This window comes from Talpa occidentalis, unplaced genomic scaffold (genome assembly GCF_014898055.3).
Source record: "Talpa occidentalis isolate TD23 unplaced genomic scaffold, MPIMG_talOcc4v2.1 talOcc4.10, whole genome shotgun sequence".
In the NCBI taxonomy this organism is placed as follows: Eukaryota; Metazoa; Chordata; class Mammalia; order Eulipotyphla; family Talpidae; genus Talpa; species Talpa occidentalis.
This window is the reverse complement of record NW_023600993.1, coordinates 83,222,590-83,243,081: the sequence shown is the minus strand read 5'-3', so window position 1 is coordinate 83,243,081 and position 20,492 is coordinate 83,222,590. Positions and strand designations below refer to the sequence as shown.

The 20,492-nt window shown below is 50.1% G+C and overlaps 1 protein-coding gene across 2 annotated transcripts in view; it reads right to left on the bottom strand.

Annotated features, from left to right (window-relative positions):
- Positions 1 to 8,656: 8,656 nt before the first annotated feature.
- The window catches only part of TGM2 (transglutaminase 2), a 31,824-nt gene continuing 19,988 nt past the window's right edge, over positions 8,657 to 20,492 (bottom strand). The window contains exons 8-13 of one of the 2 annotated variants that reach the window (XM_037495236.2): positions 19,963 to 20,066; positions 17,913 to 18,155; positions 15,506 to 15,778; positions 12,876 to 13,036; positions 11,771 to 11,907; positions 8,657 to 11,029 (exon numbers count right to left, since the gene is read on the bottom strand). In XM_037495236.2, coding sequence (XP_037351133.1) covers positions 10,879 to 11,029; positions 11,771 to 11,907; positions 12,876 to 13,036; positions 15,506 to 15,778; positions 17,913 to 18,155; positions 19,963 to 20,066 — 1,069 coding nt within the window. In that variant the 3' untranslated portion in view covers positions 8,657 to 10,878. Of the gene's footprint in view, positions 11,030 to 11,770; positions 11,908 to 12,875; positions 13,037 to 14,297; positions 15,779 to 17,912; positions 18,156 to 19,962; positions 20,067 to 20,492 lie in introns of those variants that run through there. The other variant, XM_037495227.2, reaches the window with a different exon arrangement.

Sequence of the window (20,492 nt, the reverse complement as noted above, 5' to 3'; positions counted from 1 at the left end):
AGGAGGGAAGGGCAAGGAGAGATACTGAGGATTCCACCAGTGCCTCTGCCTTCCTGCTTGACTGACAGCAGTATTTGGAGAAGCATCTCTTCCGTCATTTTGAAACAACATAGATGAAGCATGGGCTGCAGCTGGTGAGAGCAGAAGGAACTGGGAAGATCTTTTGAACAATGAGGGGTTTACTAGTCCCGGGAGGTCCCCAGCTTCACAGCGTGGGAAAGAAGCAGATAAGATCATAAACAACTATCTTGATAAAGTGTGACATTGTGGCCCCATCAGTGGCATTTCAGAGCTTCTCTGCTCAACTCTGTCCTCTCTGTTTGACAGCAGGGGAACTGAAGATCTCAGAGGAAAGAGATTTACCCACCCCCCCACCCGGCACAGCCAGAGAGACCTCCTGGGTCAGAATCACCTCTCCACTCCCCATTATTCACTTCTTTAAAAAAGATTTATTTATTTATGCATACAAGAGCTGGGGTACAGGCCAGAGATACAGGGGAGGTGAGAGGATTCACCAGAGACAAAGCGGGGAACAGAACAGGCAGACTGACTGAAATACTGCTGAGGGAAGCAGCAGGCGAGACAGGAGAGGTCTGCTGTGCCATGTGGGTTTCTTTCTGGCCAGCCGGGGATCAAACTTGTGCTGCAGAGGCTGCGGATTGCTTCATAGTGCAGTGCTTAACCCCTTGCACCATTATTCACTTTTTAAAAAAAACACAGTTTGATTGAATTATAAATCATATACCTTGCATTCAACTTTTTAACATGTCCAATGCAGTGGCTTTTAGTACAGAGTTGTGCATCTATTACCACAATCAATTATAGAATATTTCACTACCCCAAAAAGAAACCCCATCCCCCAGCCCTAGGCAAGCAGCAATCGACTTACTGTCTTCACATGTGTGTCTATTCCACACAATTCATAGAAATGAAATTATACAATTTGTAGTCTTCTGTGACAGGTTTTTTCAGTAAGCATTAAGTGTTCTCAAGTTTTATCCATGTTGTAGCATGTCTCTGCACTTCCTTTTTATGGCTGAGTAATATTCCATTGTAGAAACACACCACATTTTATTAATCTACTCACCAGTTGATGAACCAGATCGTCAGTTGGTGAGTATTTGGTTTATTTCCACCTTTTGGCTACTATGAGAAATGCTGTCGTGAACACTCATGTGCAGCATTCTGTGTGGACATATGTTCTCATTTCTCCTGGGCATTGTAAAGGAAAACACCAGCTTTTTCCTCTCTCCACGTAGGGTGAAGCCCAGGTCTCCTGTGTGTTTCTTTCCTGTGTGTCTCCTTTCTCTTCACACAGAACCTTCACTTTTCACACTTGTGGTTACCAAATATGCGGCGGCTCCCCCCACATCAAACAACTGTCTGTGACACCAGCTGGGCATCCTACTATTTAACTCAAAGCTGATGCCATCTACCCAGAGATAGTGCAGATACCACAGGTTATGGGCTCAGGCCCCCTAGTCTGCCCATGCCACCACACACACCTCAGACGCCACATGCAAGCCCACATTATCATCGATGCTGAACAACAAACTATAGGTCGAAAATTTCCACAGCTCCCTCCTTGGAATGGATTCATTTGTTAGAGCAGCTCATAGAACTCAGAGAAACACTGTGTATTCAGGGACATGCTTAAGGATCCAGACAGTCATCCAGATGGATGGAAATGGAGTGGAAAGGGGCATGGAGCTCTCGTATCCTCCCAGCGCCTCCAAGTGTTCACCAACCCAGAAGATCTCCCAACCCCACTCTGTTGGGTTTTATGGCAGTTTTACAAGCAGGCATGCCTGATCCTTAACTTCTTTTCCATCATTCTCCCTTCTAAAGAGGCTGGGTGAGGGGGCTGAAATTCCAAGTTTCTAGTCATGGTTTAGTCTTAGTGGTCCAACCCTATCGAGGAGTCATCCAGGAAACGATCCAGAATTGCTTCATTAGAACACAAGACACTCCTGTCACTGAGGAAATTCCAAGGGTTTCAGGAGTCTTGTGTCAGGGATCAAAGACCAAATTTCAGAGCAAAGAGACTCTTTGTGCTCTTAACGTCCAGAAAATTCCAAGGGTTTTAGGAGCCCTGGCCAGGCACCACAGAGCAAAGTCCAAAATATATGTCTCTTGTAATAAATCACAGTGCCACAGGGAGACATCTGGGAGTGGAATTGTAACAGGGTGGTCCCCAGGAAAGGGGGAGGTTCCCTGCCCCACCCAAGGGAGGGTGGAGCTGAGCAGGAAGAGGAAGCTGAAGAAGAGACTGAGGAAGGAAGCAGGATGGAGGCAGGAGACCTGGAGGAGGCGCATGGTGTCTAGAGACACGTGAAGAAACTGTGCTTGTCTTCTGGTCATGGACTGGGTGACACAGATGTGGGTGAGACCCGTGGGGAGGTGACAATGGCAGCTTTTATCTTGATGTTGATTTTGCTCTTTTCCTTCCGGGCTTGTCTGGTTATTTCTGACCCTTTGCTGTGGGTCCCCACTGGAAGATGCTTTAGACTTGTGGCAGGCTTTGGGGCTTTGCTCTGGGCCAATCCCATTTGGATGGACTTTTACCCACGAGGGGACGGGTAACTTTGGGTGCTTCATTTAGAAACTAGACTCTTTGCCTTACCTGTATTGTTTCCTAGTTTTATTAAAGTTCCTTCCCATTAAAGTCTCCTATGTTTTGTGTTGATGCGGCGGATGGCAGAACCCATGTAGAATAGGCAGGTTTGCGGGGTTTGGGCTGACCCTTTCCCTGTCCTATAACAGAATTGCTGGATCAGATGGCAACTCTGTGCTTAGAGCCCAGCCTTCTAGCTCTGGCTTTCTTAGACCTTGGGGTGCTCATGGGGGAGCAGCTTCCAGTGTCCAGGTGTTAGGGGGAAAGGATGTCCTGAGCTAATCCCATACAGGCTTTGTGGACTCCACCCCCACTCCAGACCAAAGCCATCAAGCCATTGGGAAAGACAAATCCCGTCACCACCAAAGGGAAGGTGGCTGGGACCTGAGGGTGGAGTTAAGCAGCCAGGTTGGGTATAAAAACTAAACATGTGGGCTTTGGAGGGCTTGCTCTCTCGCTCGCCTCCTGGCTACACGGCTCCTGGCTCGCGGCCAGCTCTCAGAGTGCCATTTGGGATTCCAGATCGACGGGTCCGGTAGGACACATTTAAAACTTTGTCTCCCACTTTTCTCCCTGAGTTGTACATTTCCTCATTTGCCCTTCCCTTGTAAATAAACCTTTCATTAACCTTTCGCGTGTGCCTGCAGTAGAGTATTGATAAGTCCTTTTAAGCGCGTGGGTGAGGACCCACAGTCAGGCACCCCGTTTTGTATCGGGGGTGCCCTATAACACAGGGTCGAAGGAACAACTCCTGGCTTCCGCTTCTCAGACCTTTCCAAGATGCCATGGGAGAGTCACCTGGAAGCTAGCTCCTGCTCTGTCCTCTGCTTGCTAGGTGCCTGGGGCTGTTTTACATCTCTCCGCTTCCCCCACCAGGCAATGGGATGATCTGTGTGGCTTGTTCTGAGGATTGGCCGAGATCATCAAAGCATAGTGTCACGTTCATTCATTCAGAATTTTTTTTAATTAATATTTTATTTTATATAATTCTTACATCATTTTTCCTTTTTGCACAATGTATGCATTTTCATTTTGGTTATATTCCCCATACAACTGCACCCCCCCACCCTTATTTTGACCTGTTGCATCGGACAACACCACACTGACAAACGGGAGTCGTGGAGCAGGCTACGTAATGCAGGATGATGCTGAAGAGCGAGATCCTGGCCCTTTTACTGACACACGTAATTGGTTGTAAGGAGATTAAGAAGTTTAAAGAAAGGGGAAGGGTGTAGAAGATTAGGGATTGTGAGTCTGCCTTCCCCTCCAGGCACTTCTTATCTACTTGATGACACACCTTAATCCCCCACATGGTTCTAATCTTATCAATAATGCATTCCACTGATCAGCTTCTGGTGTCCCTTGTCATACATTAGTCCTCGGCCCTCCGGGTGTTCCCGGTCATACCTTGTGATGTGTAAATCAGGAGTATGTGTTATTTATCGGTCCTCAGCCCCTTGGGCATTCTGGACATACCTCGTGAGGTACATGTTATGCATGGGTCCTCAGCCCCACCCCGGGCGTTTCGGACATACCTCCTGATGCACGACCATCCCAGTGTGGTCCAGGTTTGTGCTCTTGTTTGATTTGAAGGTCTGAAGGGTTGGGGTCCTGTTCCTAACTGGCCGGACCACTTTGACCTTGTTTAGGTGAAAATTGGCAGCCAAATAGGCTGCCTAGGAGTAGCAGACCCACATTGACCCTAGTCCTTCCTCTCCCCTTCCCCCCCCCCCACACCGCTATAGTGTGTCTCTGGTTTATAGTTGCTTGTTGATTTTGATTTTTACTTTGTATTAATTAGTCTTTTTCCTGGTCCCTTATTTAGGTTTCCTAAATTCCTGCTATGAGTGAGACCATCTGATATTTTTCTTTTTCTTTCTGACTTATTTCGCTGAGCATGATCCCTTCTAGTTCCATCCATGTTGCTGCAAACTGCATGTGTTTATCTTTTTTTGATTGCTGCGTAATATTCCATTGTGTATACGTACCACATCTTGACCTAGTCATCTATTTTTTGGCATTTGGGTTGTTTCCATAGCTTAACTATCGTAAATAGTGCTGCTATAAACATAGGGATGCAGGTGCCCTTTGGAATTAATGTTTCTGTGTCCTTTGGGTAAATACCTAGGAGCGGAATTGCTGAATCATATGGAAGCTCTATCTTTAGTAGGTCAAGAAATCTCCACACAGCTCTCCATAGTGGTTGGACCAGTTTGCACTCTCACCAGCAGTGCAGGAGAATTCCTTTTTCTCCACACCCTCGCCAACATTTGTTGTTGCTAGTTTTTTTAATATGTGCCATTCTCACTGGTGTAAGATGGTATCTCATGGTAGTTTTGATTTGCATTTCCCTGATGGCAAGTGATGTTGAACATTTTTCCATATGCCTGTTGGCCATTTGCATTTCCTCTTTGGAGAAGTTCCTTTTTAGCTTTTCTGCCCATTTTTTGACTGGATTATTTTCTTTGTTTTTGATGAGTCTCATCAGCTCTTTGTAGATTTTTGTGATCAGTCCTTTATCATTAGTGTTGTGTGCAAAAATTTTCTCCCAGTTGGTGGAGTTTCTCTTTGTTTTGGTTATTGTCTCTTTTGCTGTGCAGAAGCTCTTTAATTTGATGTAGTCGCAGCTATTCATTCCGTATATTCATTGATGGCTGCTATGACACACACTGATCAACAAAGCAAAGCCCATACTGTCCGTGCCCTTACAAGGCTTGTGTTTACATGGAAACATCTCATTTGAGCCTCGCCATAGCCATAGGAGTTATTCCCCATTGGCATCCCCCCCCCCAAAGACATGGAGAGCACTCTGGAGCTGAGTTCCCATTTCACCAACACACTTAGGACTTAATTTTACAAGCTTCATGTACTATATTTTGAAGTTTTCCTTAAGTAACCATATTTTTAAACAAAGCACCAATGTACATATTGAATATATAGCTGATGTGTTTTATGGGCTAAATGTACCTGTTTACCCAGCATTCAGATGAAGAAATTGAAACTGTCCCCCAAAGCCCCCTTATGCTCCCGGCCAATCTCTCCCCCAGCAGGGAAAACAGGAGCCTGGCTTGAAACACCGCAGGTGAGTCTTGCCTGTTGAGAAACGTCCTATGAGTAGAATCAGGAAGTCGGAGTCTTCTATGCCTGTTTCTTTTGCTCAGCTTCAGTGAATGTTCATCGTGTTGTGGGTCACTGTAGATCCTGTGTTCCCGAGGCGGGATGCACCCTCACTTTCCCCATCACTTCTGCTGTTAATTAGGGTCCCATTAGGCTTTGCCTCTTGAAATAGAACAGGACTCCGCTGCCTCCAGGGTGTGTCTGTATAACTGCCAGGAAGTGGGGTGTGCTGAACCAGTCCTGGCCACAAAGTACAGTTGCATCTGGGCGCCCTCCACCTGGTCCTCCACCCTCAGCCCCTCCTTCTTGGACTCCATCAACAGCCTATTTTTCTGGGTTTGGCTCACATTAGAGAGGTGAGCTGGAAAGCACCCTAAGTAAGCAAGAGCAGCTGGGGAAGAGAGGGGCTTTTTTTAGGGGTGGGAAGATGGACCCCTATCAAACACCCCACTCTAGTAGAGCTTGCATGGAGGCTTCTGTCTCATGCACCCTAGAAGGGAAAGTTGGGATAGAAATCAGGCCTCCTCCTCTGGGCTAGGCTGTGTGCTTTGGAGGGAGGGTGCCTGGATTCACAACTCAGCTTTGAGTCACAACTATGAGCCATGTGACCATAAAATCTATATGATGGAGGGAATAACAAGATAAGGTTGTTTAAGGAGAAAATAACTCAATGAATTAAAGGTTCCTGACCTGCAGGAAACATTGGCCATTGTGATTACAATGTGCAAGCAGTCAGGTCAGTATTTGGTAGGCACCATTTTATTGAAATTGCATGCTGGGCGTGAGGCACACACCGTCTCGTGCCCATTCAACAGCAAAGGCAGTGGAAGCACAGACAGGCTGAGAATCTGCTGAAGTCACCCCACAAATCCATGGCAGAGTCGGGCTTGGCTCTTTGGACTCTTTGACTCCAGAGCCCAGGCCCCTCTGAGCTGAGCCTGGCTGGGAGCCGTGGCCAGCTCCATGTCATGGGGACCCAGACTCAGCCTCACATCTGGTTTGGAGAACGGGACCTCAGGCTCGTTTTCTCTATCTGCAAAAATGGCCTGTGACCCGCAGGGCCTTTCTCTTCTCTGGATGCGTGGGGTAACCTAGGGGCTGGTCAGGAGACTCTAGCATTGTGATCCTGCCCTGACCTTGGGGTCAACACCCCCGAGGTGCTCCAGTACATGGAGGCAGACAAACAACCGTCCCTAAGGCAGGCTGCTGAGTGTTGGCAAGGACTTTCTACAATATGCTGATGTGCCACGGAGAACCAGAGGTTGAAGCAGCTGCTGCAGTCCAGGAAGACATCACAGAAGAGCTCTCCTTGGAGCAGGGTTTTGAAGACTGAGTAAGAGTTCTGTAGGTGGAGATGATGGTAAGGGTTCTGAGCAGGGGAAAATAGCGATACGTACTCAACTCCAACACTCTGCCAGTTGCCTAGCCACGTCTGTTTTTCAGGAGACTGGAAGCCTAAAAATACCCTTTTCCAGAGCCCCCTGCCAGCTGGTTTCTGGTTGGAATAAGCCAGCAGGGAGCAGGCAGGAAGATGAGATGATGCCCTCGGCTCCTGCGGTTTAAGCTGGCTCTGCTGGTCCCCGCAGCTCCATGGCTCTGGGGCGGCACTGACAGCGCCCCCAGCAGCTGGTGTGCTCAGACCATCCAGGGCCACAGCTGCTGCCTTGTTCTGCCCTCTCTCCCTTCCTTTATTCGTGCAGTTCACATACCTTTGTAATAATTTCCCCTTATCAGCTCTCTCTCAACCTGAAATAGCAGAGGGGTTCCTGTTTGTAAGTTAATTAATAAAAGTTTCGGGCCAGAACCAAATGTACCAGTTCAAGCCTTGAATGTATCAGTACCCAGAAAACAGGATGTGTTTTCAATTTGATTTTTTTTAAGTTTTTTTTTTTTTAATACAAGAACCGGGGTACAGGCCAGATGCGCAGGAGGGTGAGAGGATTCACCAGAGACAGAGCTGGGAACAGAACAGGTAGACAGATGAAATACACTGCTGAGGGGAGCAGAGGGCGAGACAGGAGAGGTCTGCTTCGCCATGTGGGATTCTCACAGGCCGGCCAGGATTGAACCCACGCTGCAGAGGCTGTGGACAGCTTCACAGAGCTGCGCTCAACCGCCTGCACCACCAGGGAGGCCCTCAATTTGATTTTCAATCTGTCCTCTAATGTGAGTTTTCTGAGGACAAAGACTGTCCATCATCTGTCCAATTAGCACACATTTATTAACGCTTCATCAGTCAGAAAAACGATATCTACTCCTGGAACCACAGTCTACACCTCCATCGTCTGGTATGGTACCCAGGAGTCACCTGTGGCTACCTTGAAATACACCTAGTCTCAGGACCTCCCCAGTGGCACAGCGGTTGAGCTCTGGGTTGTGAAGCTGCCTGCAGCCTCTGCAGCACTGGTTCGATCCCCGGCTGCTCCCCGGCCACGGAAGGAGGGTCCCACATGGCACGCAGACCTCTCCTGCCACCCGCTGCTCCCCTCAGCAGTGTACTTCGTCAGTCTGCCTGTTCTGTTCCCTGCTCTGGCTCTGGTGAATTCTCTCACCCTCCCACGCTTCTGACTGTACCCAGTGCTTGTATAAATAAATAAATAAATCTTAAAAAAAAAAAACTATAAAAAAAAAAAAGAAAGAAATACACCTAGTCTGAATTGAGTTGGGTTGTCCATGTAAAATACACACCATATTTCAAAGACTTCCTGTGAAAATGACAATGTAAAATAGCTCACTAATAATTCTTATATTGGTTACGTGTTGAACTAATATTTTGGAAATAATGTGTTACATAAACATACTTTATCAAAGCATATTTCCTGTTTACTCTTTTCAATGTGGCCACTAACAAAATAAAAAATTCTATGTACAACTTGCATTTTCAGACTACTGGACAGCCAGCCTTCTGGGAATTGAATTGAAACCCACTGATTTACCAGCTAAGCATTTATTAGTATTTACATAAGAGATACTTGGTGACTTCCCTTGAGGATCTCAGGATGGGAGGCAGACAGATAGACTAACATGGAGCTAAGTGTTTAAGTTGGCCCCTGTTCCAGTGCTCTGAGCAGAAATCTAGGAAAGTTTCACAAAGGAAGCCACTTTTGTGTCAAGCATTATGGAATGAGCAGGGACTCCAGGGTCAGAGAAACACACTGCAAAAGCTAGGAAGTTTAAAAGAACACTCAGGGCATTGGGAAGGACATAGTAATTTCACTGAAGCCCAAACATTGTTTGTTCAAGGAAGGGGCAGGCAATGGATCCAGACCATGTAGAGCCTTGAATGCCAGTTTGGACCTGGACAAGGAACTGAGACTCAGGAAAGGCTTAGGTGGGACGATGCTGGTCCCGGGGTGAGTTCACCCACCCCACTCCTTTGAAAGCATAAAGATTAGACCTTGTCTGAATGTGAAAAATAAACTCTTTTATTTCAGTGTTTGCTCCTTGTGGCTCAAAAGCACATCTACTGCCTGCTTGGTATCCAAAAGCATTTATAAACCACCAAGAAATAAAGCTATATTTATATAGAACATACACACGTCGGCTCATTTTGTGATTCTTCTCTGTGCAAAGCAAAAAGTTCTACGTGCATCAGCGTGACTTCCCCCAAATTGCTCTCTAGGATCTGGGGGGCCCTGGAGATGACCCCAGCTCACATAAAGAATTGTCCCCTCTCCTCTCTCCAGCCTGAGGAAGCCCAATCAGGTGGGAGGTACGTTATCAGAGATGAAGATGCATGTGCTCCCTGAGCTGATTCAGAGGCAAGGGCTGTGTCCACGGACCTGGCCCTGCAGATGCAGTAGCCAAGCTACCACCCTGTGGGTTAGTGACCAGCTCAGGCAGCTAAGGCTTTTGTGAAGTCTAGGCATTGTGGTAGGCAGGCTCGTGGGTGGAACAGGGGCCTCCAGGGCTGTTTTCTAGAACTGGAGTCTGAAAAAGATGTCTGGATTCAGGTGGGGACATGGACAGGGCTGGGGTAGGCGGGTGGTCACGGTCATAGTTTCATGCTCAGGAATATCCTGGGCCTGTGACTGAAGGCGCTAAGGAGCCAGAAGTAGGACTTCTATAAGTTGCAAGGCTGGGTCACATAGGCATCAAAAGTGCAGAGCTGGGAGGGCCTCAGCGAGGAGCTGGTTCAACCCCTCCTTTGCCTATGAGGAAACTGAGGTCTCAGAAAGGGGGAGACAGTGTCTGTTGGCACCCTGGGCTTGGACCTTTCCAATTCTCTCCCCACTTCTTTGTCCCAACCAGGTCCTTTTGGGTCAGGTCCCAGCTGACCTCTCTGGCATCCTCAGTTCAGGGCTGCTATCACAAACAGGGCACTGGACTCAGAATCAGAAGACCTGGGCTCCATTCCTGCACCTTCACCTGACTTAGTCATGCAAAGATCCACCAGCTGTCTGTTGCAAAGTGGGCCACCACCCTTCTCGGAGCCTCAGCCTCCTCATCAGCAAAGTTTTCACTCTGCAGTTTCTCACAGCGATGAAATGGGTTGGTGGCCAAGTGAGCACCAGCAAGCACAGGAAGGCAGGCACATAGTAGGTGTCTCACAATGGTGAGGAGGCTGGTGGGTTGCGGGCCAGGACTGCTGGGATGGGGCAGGGAGCTTGGGCCTGGCCTATTGCTGGGACCCTTCCCATCCACACCTGGTACCCAGGCACTATGTGGGGAAATGCAATAGAGCACTCCAGGGAGCTGACGTCCTTGATCCAACCAATGGCATGTGCATGCATTCTCCTCTCTCTCTCTCTCTCTCTCTCTCTCTCTCTCTCTCTCTCTCTCTCTCTCTCTCTCTCACTTGCTCCAAGAGACTATGGAGTAGCTCAAGCAATATGGTGCCTGGTTGGTTGCGTTCCAAATGACACATGGGCTGGAAAGCAAGGCTGGGCCATCCTCCCCAGCCCCAGGCCCAGTCCTCCCACTGGGGAGGCACAGAACACTTTTTTTAGGTCAGGGGGGTGAGGAACCAGGTTCAAGGGGACAAGATGGGCCAGAAGCACATTCTATGCCGAAGAACCCTATGGCATCCTATGCCAGCCCTGGGGCCTGCGGCCCAAGAAGGGGCAAATTTTGCTCATTAGTTTGGGACAAAGATTGGAGTCAAGTTGGGGCTCTCAGCTGATCAGGGCAGGGCCGGCAGGGGCCCCTTAGGGAGGGCCAATGATGACGTTCCGGAAGCCCTTCACGGACTTCAGCTTGTCACTCTCGAAGTTCACCACCAGCTTGTGGCGGCCCATGAGCGGTGGCAGCAGGTCCACCCTGACCTTGACTTCTTCCCCTGCCTCCACAGGGTCGGGGCTGTGGAGAGAGACAGAGGAAGAGAGTGAGGAGGGGGGTCCTAGTGTGATCCCTGGAATGGGGTCAAGCCAGGAAGATGGTGACTCCTGAGAGCTTGGAACAGAGAGCCATGGATGCACAGCTGGATGCTGAAGAGCATCACGTGGCCCCCATGCACTCAGAGGACCTGGGCCATCTGCCCTCCTATGTGTAGTAGTGGAGCATGTGTGTGGGCACGTGTGTGTGCACGTGTGTGTAAGTTGACCATGTGCTTGGGGGTGAGTGACCATACAGGTGACCACATGGATGACAATGCATTCAGCTGTCCACATGTGATTGTGTCCCGTACATAAATTACATTACAATAAAAAAGTGAAAATGAGATGTGGATGCTCATGGGTGTTCACTTACGTCCTCACGTACCTATGAAGATACACCCCCGCATAGCTGCCTGTGCTTATGTGGGGACCCAGGGTTGGGAGGCGCGTGCTCTGGGATTGGATGTGTAAGTGTTCAGGTTTGGGAAGTCTGGGAAGACAGCTACATAGGATGCAGCCAAGTGGGCGTGGTCCCTGAGAGATGCTGCAGGGTGGGCTCTGCTGCAGGGGCTTCTGGGAGTAGACACGGGCATATCAGGCAGGTATGTGGGAGATGAGAGAAGGCGATTATGGACCAGGGTTTGAGGCCTAAGGGCCTCCCCTTCCTGCATGAGCATTTGCCCTCATCCCCCAGCCTGCCCAAGCAGGAAGGAGCAGCACTTACATCTCCACCACCTTCTGCTCCTCGGTCAGGCCAGCGCCCTCCACGGTGAAGATGCAGCCGGTCAGGGGCACGGTAAGTGGGTTCCGCAGGCACACCTCAGCCACCAGTTTGCGGTTCTGTTTGGGCTCTCCCAGGATCTAGAAGAGGGAGTGGGCAGATTGAGGGAGAGGGGCCTCAAAGCAAGCAAGGACCGGTGAGCTGGGTCCATTTGCTGCCCTTTGGCTCAATATTTGTGGAACAAAACATGCCCGACTCTGCCACTGTCACTGTGTCTGCGCCTCAGTTTCCTCATCTGGAAAACATGGGTGATGATACCTGCCTCTTTTTCCTTCCTAGACTGGACCCGTGACCATGCCCCCTTATGCCTGTTTATTCATCTGTAAGACGGGGGTGTTGTGAGGGTTCCTGCACCATAGCCGCACACTGGAAGCATTCCATAAGAGTGGACTATTCTTATCATCATCACCATAGCAATTTGCTTGGAAAAACCACCATCTCAGAACCCCAAATGCAGCAGTTTCAAATAAATGGTAATCTCACAGAGGAAGAGAGAGTGAGGGCCATGAACCAGGCATAGGGGTTCCCACATTTTGCTCACTTAATCCTCATGACACCCCTGTGGTCAGGCATTTCATTCCCATAAAGAAACCAGGACTCAGATAGGTTGGGAACACGGTGAGGAAGGGGCAGAGATCAGCCTGACTCCCCAGTCTGTGATTTAGAACAGAGGAGGCACTTTATACACCCCCCGGGTCCTGTGGAACCCCACTGAGCCAGGCAGTGGTACTCAGACTCTGTGTCCTTAACACCTCCAACTTTCTCTGCCCCATTTGGGCCACAGGGCTTGGAGATCCAGCCTTAGGAGTTTTGCTTCTAAGGGCCCATGGTTCTCAGATCCATAAATTCCATGACCCTATCACTCTGGGATTCTAGCATTCATTCCTAGAAGCTACAAGCCCCACATTCTTGTACTTTTTGTTTGTTTGTTTGTTTAAAGAACCTTAAGAAATCGACAACCTTGTGATGCAGGTATGTAGAGATTACATTTGTGGGGCCTGTCCTGGGCCCCATCCCTGCCCCACATGGTGCCTGGCCTGCCTCTTACCCGGATCTTGATTTCTGGATTCTCCAGGTAGATGTCCCGCTCAGCCAGCAGGTAGTTGTTGGTAGCCTGGTCCAGGAGGAGGCCCCGCACCTTGATGAGGTTTGACTCCGTCAGGCAGTCAGCGTACTTCTCATAGAGGATGCGAAGGGGAATGCTCTTCTCTGCAGGGGGAGAGGGAGGGTGCTCATGAAGGCTGAACCACTGCCCCCACCTCTCCTCCTGCAGCCCCACGAGCCACAGAAAGGGCAGCACACAGCTGGTGATGGCCAGGCAGACTGCAGGCCTTCGCTCCACATGCCCTGGCCCTGGAGTTCCTATGGAGGAGCAGGGGAGGGAGGCAGAACACCTGGTGGGGGGAGAGCTGGGGCTCCAATAGGCCCCCAACCTCTGCTCTTTATCAACAGGAGACACCATGAGGCTGGATGCTGACTGATGATTCTGGGCAAGTCACTTCACCCCCGGACCTCAAGGGTTTCTCCTTTTCTTCTCTGTTCTCCAGGCCACCCAGCGCCCACCAGACAGAACTAAGACCAGAGCAAAAGCCACAAGTGGGGAGTAGAAGCTCTCAGGGCCAATCCCTGTCACTGCAGAGAAGCCAAGTGTGATTTTTAGCCCCACTTTTCAGACTCTGAGGCCAAGATCCCCACAGGAGTCGGGGAGGAGATGGGGGCTGGGAATCCTCAGAGCTGCACCAGGCCCCGGTTGTCCGCTCCGTCACAGAGAAGCGGGCCCATCCCTTTGGCTCCTCAGGCCGACCCGTCAGACAGAGGATTGGAGGGGCCATCTTTGGCTCGCGGGAGCCCAGGCTACCCCTCTACCTCCTCCCAGCGCCTCTTCTCCCTCCATCTGTTCCCTCCCCCACTAGACAGTGCTTCCCAAACTCCAGCCACCCACGTGGCTTTTCCAAGCCTGTTTGTTCACTATTTGCTCATTTTTCTTTCATTCCACTCACTTTATATGTTTTAACCTTTTTTGCTTAGGGAAACTTTCCATCATTATTTGCAGCAAACCAGTCTCACTGACCATAAATAGAAAGTAACTGGTAAAAAGAAATAGTAGCCAATAAAGTCACACGCTTATTCAGTTCTGGCTAGATGGTCTAGTCTGCTGAGGGCTCAGGGTTTGAGGCCTGCATTTACTGTGCAAAGGGAGATGAGCAAGGGCGAGGGATGCTGAGTCCCTTCAGCACCCACAGACATGGGCTCCATGAGGTCCGCCCGAGGACTGTGGGAGCTGAGGAGACGGGCTTTTCTCACCGGCCGAGTCTGGGTCTAGGCCTGCCGTGTGCACATGTGGTCCGAGCCGCCCTCCTCGGGAAAAGCTGCCCTAGAGTCTCTGGCCTTTTGTTCACAGGGTGGATCTGCCCCCACCTTCGTTCAGATGATGTAGGGGGGGGGGAAGAAAACCAAACCTTTGTCCAAAAGGAGTGAACATTCCTGGGTCAACTCTAGTGGAACAGAATGGAAACTCTGACCAGCTCCACAGGAAAGAAGGAGAATATTGTCCTTCAATATTCGGAGGATGTGGCCCCAAATGTTGACTTTTCCAGAAGGCTAAGGCCAGGGTGGGGCTGGATCTCTGAGAACTGCTGTCCACAGGCCAGGGACCATGGCCTTGGCTGTGGGCCCAGCTGCTGGTTGTTGAGGGAGAAGGAAATGTATGTGGCCATTCCTCAGACAATTTACCCTGCTCTGGAAGATGCCTAGGCTAGATCACCACCGCCATGTTGGCTGTGTTCCAGTGACCCACTTGGAGGGATAAGGGAGGAAAGAGAAAGGATGGGGGCGGCATTGGGAAGGGATGAAGCAGCCGAGCACGGAGGCAGGAGTGGGTGCAAAAGGATTCTGTCCAGCGGTCCTAGGCCTGGCTTCCTGTCCATGAGCACATGGAAATCCCCCAGATCTTATCATCAGAGAATAATAAGCAACTCAGCCAACCATGGGGTCTCAGAGGGTGAAAGACTCTCTCAGGGTGAATTTGGCCTCAGAGGCCCAATAGGATATCCTGGACTAGCCCCACCTTCCAGCCTGAAGGTAACACACAGAGCCTCTGCCCCTGCCTCTGCCTCTGCCTCTCCTGCAGGCCCGGCCCCTCATGGTCTCCGAGGCAAGGAAGGACGCTCTTCTGCTGTGGACATGTGCCCGGGTGATGAGGGAAACTGAGGGGCTAGGCTGAAGCTGCGCCAGAACAAGGGCCCCGATGGTAGAGACACCAGGAAGTGGCACTGTTGATGCCGCAGACACCTGCCTGACATGGACGGGCTCTCTTAGGAGCTTGACAGCTGTGCCCCCTATGCCAGCCTGTGAGGCCAAGGTTCAGGCAGAGACAATAATGAAGAGGAAACATTACTGGCTTGACAGGTAAGAGCAGAGGAAAGGGAGAGTGAACAGACTCTAAACACAGCCCATTCCTGCCCTGGGCATCTCCACCACCTCTGTGTATGAACATGCAAGGGCCCAGATAGTGATGCCTACTGTGTGTGCAGACTCCTCCCTGAGGGGTAGCCCACACCGCTAGGTCACGACTCCCACGTGCCAGGTCAGTGTCATGGGGTAAACTGCGCATGGTGCTCAGGGCACACCCACGTGTTGCCGGCCAGTGGTAACTGCCCCAGGAACACAGGACCTTACCACTGAAGGGCTCCAGGGGAAGTTCGAGTATGTTGTTGGCACCACACTCGGGCCCCAGGATCCCGTTGTAGCTGACAGTGCGGGCACACAGCAGGAGGCGGCAGAGGTGCTCCTCGTCGGTATTGTTGGAGATGAAGGCAAAGACATCGAAGTCATTGCCCATGCTCATGCTCTCGGTCACACGGATCCGCATGGCCAGCCCTGTCTCCTCTTTATCAGCCAGCTTGTTCAGATGGTTGGCCCTCTCGAAGGCTTCCCTCTCCTCTGGGGAGCCTGTGGGGAACAGGAGGAGAGCTTCACCTTGGCTGGCATAGAGATCAATGAGAAGGAAGCTGGGGCAGGACAAGCTGGCTTCTCAGAGTCCTGGTATTTTATTTACTGTCCACCAGCAAACTCCTCTACATCCCTTAAGACCCTGCCCCCAATAACCCCTTTTCCATGCAGCTTTCTCTGACCACTCCTTCCTCACAATGAACGAGTCACAATATCTTCTCAGGTTTCACAGCTGCCTATTGACTACCATGTTGTTGTTTTTAACTCACCTGACTGTTTTCTGTTCATAATCTTACTCTCTTGAGCTGCTTAAGGACTAAGACGGCTTTATTTGTTGTTGCATTGCATGCAATGCCTACAGCAATGCTTGGTACATAGTGGACACTAATACAACTCAAATTCTCTCTCCCCAAAGTATTTGACAGGGATTACTTCTACCGGTAAGCCTTTCCCCTTCTCACCAGCTGAGCTCTGCAGCAGGAATGACTGGTTCCTTCTTTACATTCTGTTTACCTCTCTCCTGTGTTCCTTTGACAGCCCCCTCCCACCCCAACATTGCTGGATATATCTCTATTTCTTCCATTAAACCATCAGCTCCAGACGTTTCTGAGGCCAGGGAAAGTGTCTTTTGCTTCTGTTTTATCCTTTCCTGCCAGACCTTGGCCACTTAATACCTCTTCCTCTCCCCCAGTCAGTCCCGGGAGTGTGTGGGGCTCAGATGAGAGCAGGGGCCATGGTTTCTTAGTCACCTCTGTGAACTCCGCTGAGCTTCACACATAGTAGATGCCTAGAAAATATCTATCATATTGGACTGGCCACTGGATGTACTCAAATCCAATTTTAAAAGTAACTGATTTTCCCCTCTACTGATTTAATATCAGTAGCAAAAAGAAACCTCTTCTTTGGATCTGATTGAGCCCATCTTATTATCCTTTAGTCTCTCTTGGCCTATTTCTTTTGAATTTAACACTTCCCCACCCACTCTCATGCTCCCTTCCCCAGCTGTATGGGGAACCATGCAAAAACCAACACCACAGTTCTAGAACCTTCCCTCCATGCCCCTCTGCACTTTCAAGTCTCCATAGTACAAATACATTGCAATAAAAATGTGGCATCGCCCAGCTACAGCTGAAGGTCCCTTCACTGATAAATACTGTTATTAAACATCATAATTAACATGAGCCTCAAACATGAAGTAAGATGCCTGCCTTTTCTGCATACAACCATCCCTTTCAGCTTGAGTCAAAACAACCATAAAGATGAGGCTTAAAAAACAAATGGGGCCTCCCCGGTGGCGCAGCAGTTGAGCGCTGGGTTGCGAAGCTGCCCGGCCTCTGCGGCGCCAGTTCGATCCCCGGCTGCTCCCCGGCCACCGGCGGAGGATCCCACATGGCGCGCAGACCTCTCCTGCCGCCCGCTGCTCCCCTCAGCAGTGTACTTGGGTCCTTCTGCCTGCTCTGCTCCCTGCTCTGGCTCTGGTGAATTCTCTCACCCTCCCGCGCTTCTGACTGTACCCAGTGCTTGTATAAACAAACAAACAAACAAACAAAATAAATAATAAAAAAAATGTCTCTATAAAAAAAAATAAAATAAATAAAAAGATTTAAAAAAAATTAAAAAAAAAAAAACAAATTGAATTCTGTGGACTAGAGACTTCTTTCCCTGAATAAATAATCCTCTTTTACTGTCTCTGTTTGCACCTGTTCCTAAACAATATCTTTAAAAGGAGTGGAGGGCCTCGCTGGTGGCGCAGCAGTTCAGCGCTGGATTGCGAAGCTGCCCGCAGCCTCTGCGGTGCCGGTTCAATCCCTGGATGCCAGTGAAGGTCCCACATGGCACGACAGACCTCTTCTGCTGCCCGCTGCTTCCCTCAGCAGTGTATTTCATCAGTCTGCCTGCTCTGCTCCCTGCTCTGGCTCTGGTGAATTCTCTCACCCTCCCGCGCTTCTGACTGTACCCAGTGCATGTATAAATAAATAAATAAATCTTAAAAAAAAAAAAAAAAGGAGTGGAACCTACACATTAGCTGCTTGCAGGCTGCCAAAAACACACACATGCCTGCTGGGCTGGTGAAACGGGACGCTGATGGGCAAGGTACTATTAAAGATGTTGAGCAGTGGGGCACTGGACCTACCCTCGGGGTACTTATAGGTGTGGGTGATGTCCTCCCGCTCGTCCCGGCCCACCCTCTTCGTACTGATCTTCAGTCCCACCACCAGGGAGTGGTTGACAGACTTGTGCATGGACCCATCCTCCTGCTGGATCCAGTCCACCACATCGGCGTTGACCTCAGCAAAGACAAAGGGTGCGTCGTACTTGGGGGTCAAGTCGCCCTCCTTGATGGCCCGAACCGGAACTGGGCCACAGCAGTAGGTCCCTGGTGGGGATGAGAGGAGGAGGAGGCAAAAATGATGGACCTGGGCTGTGGGGAGGGCGGCACCCGCCAAAGCCTTCCATAATTCTACCACATGTAGCAAACAACCTGGAGGCCAGACAGCCCTTTGACTCAGGGACTCCATTTCAGGGAAGGGAGCATCGAGTAAGAATTTGAAGGGAGCCACCGGAGCCCAGCTTCTAGGGCTCAAATCTCAGCTCGGCCTCTTATTAGCTGTGTGACCTTGGGTAAGTCAATTCCGTGCTCTAAGCCCTGGTTTCACATGGGGGTGACGTTTGTATCTGCCTCATGAAGATTCATGAATTCTGAATGCTATGTGAGTGAGAAATAAAATAGAAGTGTATCTCAGAGTCTCCCCCTGAAAGGAAGGGGCTGAGCTGTAGGTGACACTGGAGAGAGGAGTCCGTCTTCTACTGTTTACACTGAGAGCTGCACTCATGTCCAACCCATACACAGGATGTTTATCTCAGGGGGGTTATAACTGCCTCAAACTGGCCAGCAATTTAAATGTGGAGGACTGGAGGCTGGGTAGCTCTCTTCTGCAGTACATCCATTTGATGGAACACGCTAACGTTAAATTAAAATGCAAATCACAGCCAGCTATCTGATAGAGAAATGCTAATGATATCTGGGGAAGCGACAGAGCCAGGATAAAAGGCTGTGGCTGCCGGTGTGCACCCCCTCAGGCACTGAGAATAGCGCTCAGGGGTGCGTGAACTTGGAGGGAAAGAAACTGCATCTTTATTTCCACTAAACTTTGACAGCACCCCCCTTGATTGTGAAAGCAGACAAGCCATGGTCTTGGGTGCACTCAGCCTGTCGCCCATAGAACCACAGGAATTTGAGGCAGAGAATTGGAAATAACATCAATGCTCAGTGCTCCCACTGAGTTATGGAACTTACTAGCTCTACCATTAGATTCTGCTATAAAAAGCATATATTAGTATATTTTAATTTATTTCTTAAAAGTTGTGATAACTATATTTCAATACAATTGGTTTTCTTTATAACTCCAGGTATTATTTAGTCGATGCAGTGAAAATATTATTCTGAGAAAGGATCCTTTTGGTTTCATCAAATTTTGTCTTGGTGTCTTCCCTCTCTCTCTCTTTCTCTCTCTCTCGCTCTCTCTCTCTCACACACACACACACACACACACACACCCCTAAATAATTAAAAATTAATGGAAGCTGGGCCTCCCCGGTGGCGCAGCAGTTGAGCGCTGGGTTGCGAAGCTGCCTGCGGCCTCTGCAGCGCCGGTTCGATCCCCGGCTGCTCCCCGGCCACCGGAGGAGGGTCCCATATGGTGCGCAGACCTCTCCTGCCGCCCCCTGCTCCCCTCAGCAGTGTACTTCGGTCCCTCTGCCTGCTCTGCTCCCCGCTCTGGCTCTGGTGAATTCTCTCACCCTCCCGCGCTTCTGACTATACCCAGTGCTTGTATAAATAAATAAATAAATCTTTAAAAAAAAATTAATGGAAGCTATATATGAATGTTAATGATCCTTCTTTTGGAGGGAAGTTAGCACAGATGCTTTTTGGCTTTTCCCCCTATCTTCTCCATATTTTATTTCCTACAACGCATGGGATTGCTTTTCAAATGATAAAAAAAGCATATTATGAAATACTAGCGCCATCCTCATGCTTATGTGCATGTGGCAATGGCCTCTGGAATGGGCAGGACCTGGGTCAGAAGCCCAGCTGTGCTACCCTCCCGTTGAGGGGCTCGGGCAGGTGAGCACCCTCCAAGACTCAGCCTGCTCATCTGGGTAATGGGCCCCTCCCCACTCACCTTCGCTCTTCTCCTGGGGCGTGGGGTCGAGGGCCTGCCACCCGTCGTACCCAGGCTTCAGGTCTGGCCTGGTCATCCATGACTCCACCCAGCAGTGAAAGTTCCTGTCGGGAAGCAGAGGAGAGTTTGGCTGGTCCACACGCCCTGTGTTCTAAGCTGAGCCCGGCACCACCCCAACTCTCCTCTCTGCTCTCCTCCCATAGACTCTGGCTGATGTGCCTCCTTATCTCTCAGCTGCCCCTTATTTTCCAGGCTGCGGGATCCCCTTGGTTCAGGCTTCATCACCACCGCTAACCCCTGCCTCTAATTGCTCCCCCTCTGACATTCTGCTCCAAGGTCATCAGCATGTCCCTCTCCCAGTGATAACCTGCAGCCTTTGGAATCAAGCCCAGGCTCCCTGCCAGTCCAATTCCCGACAGCAGAGCCTCCCTGATGCCCTTCCATGCTGACCTGCCCTCCTCTTGGCCTTTGCTCATGCTGTTCCCCCTACCCAAAGAGCCCTCCCCAAGCCTACATCCCCTTTATCAAAA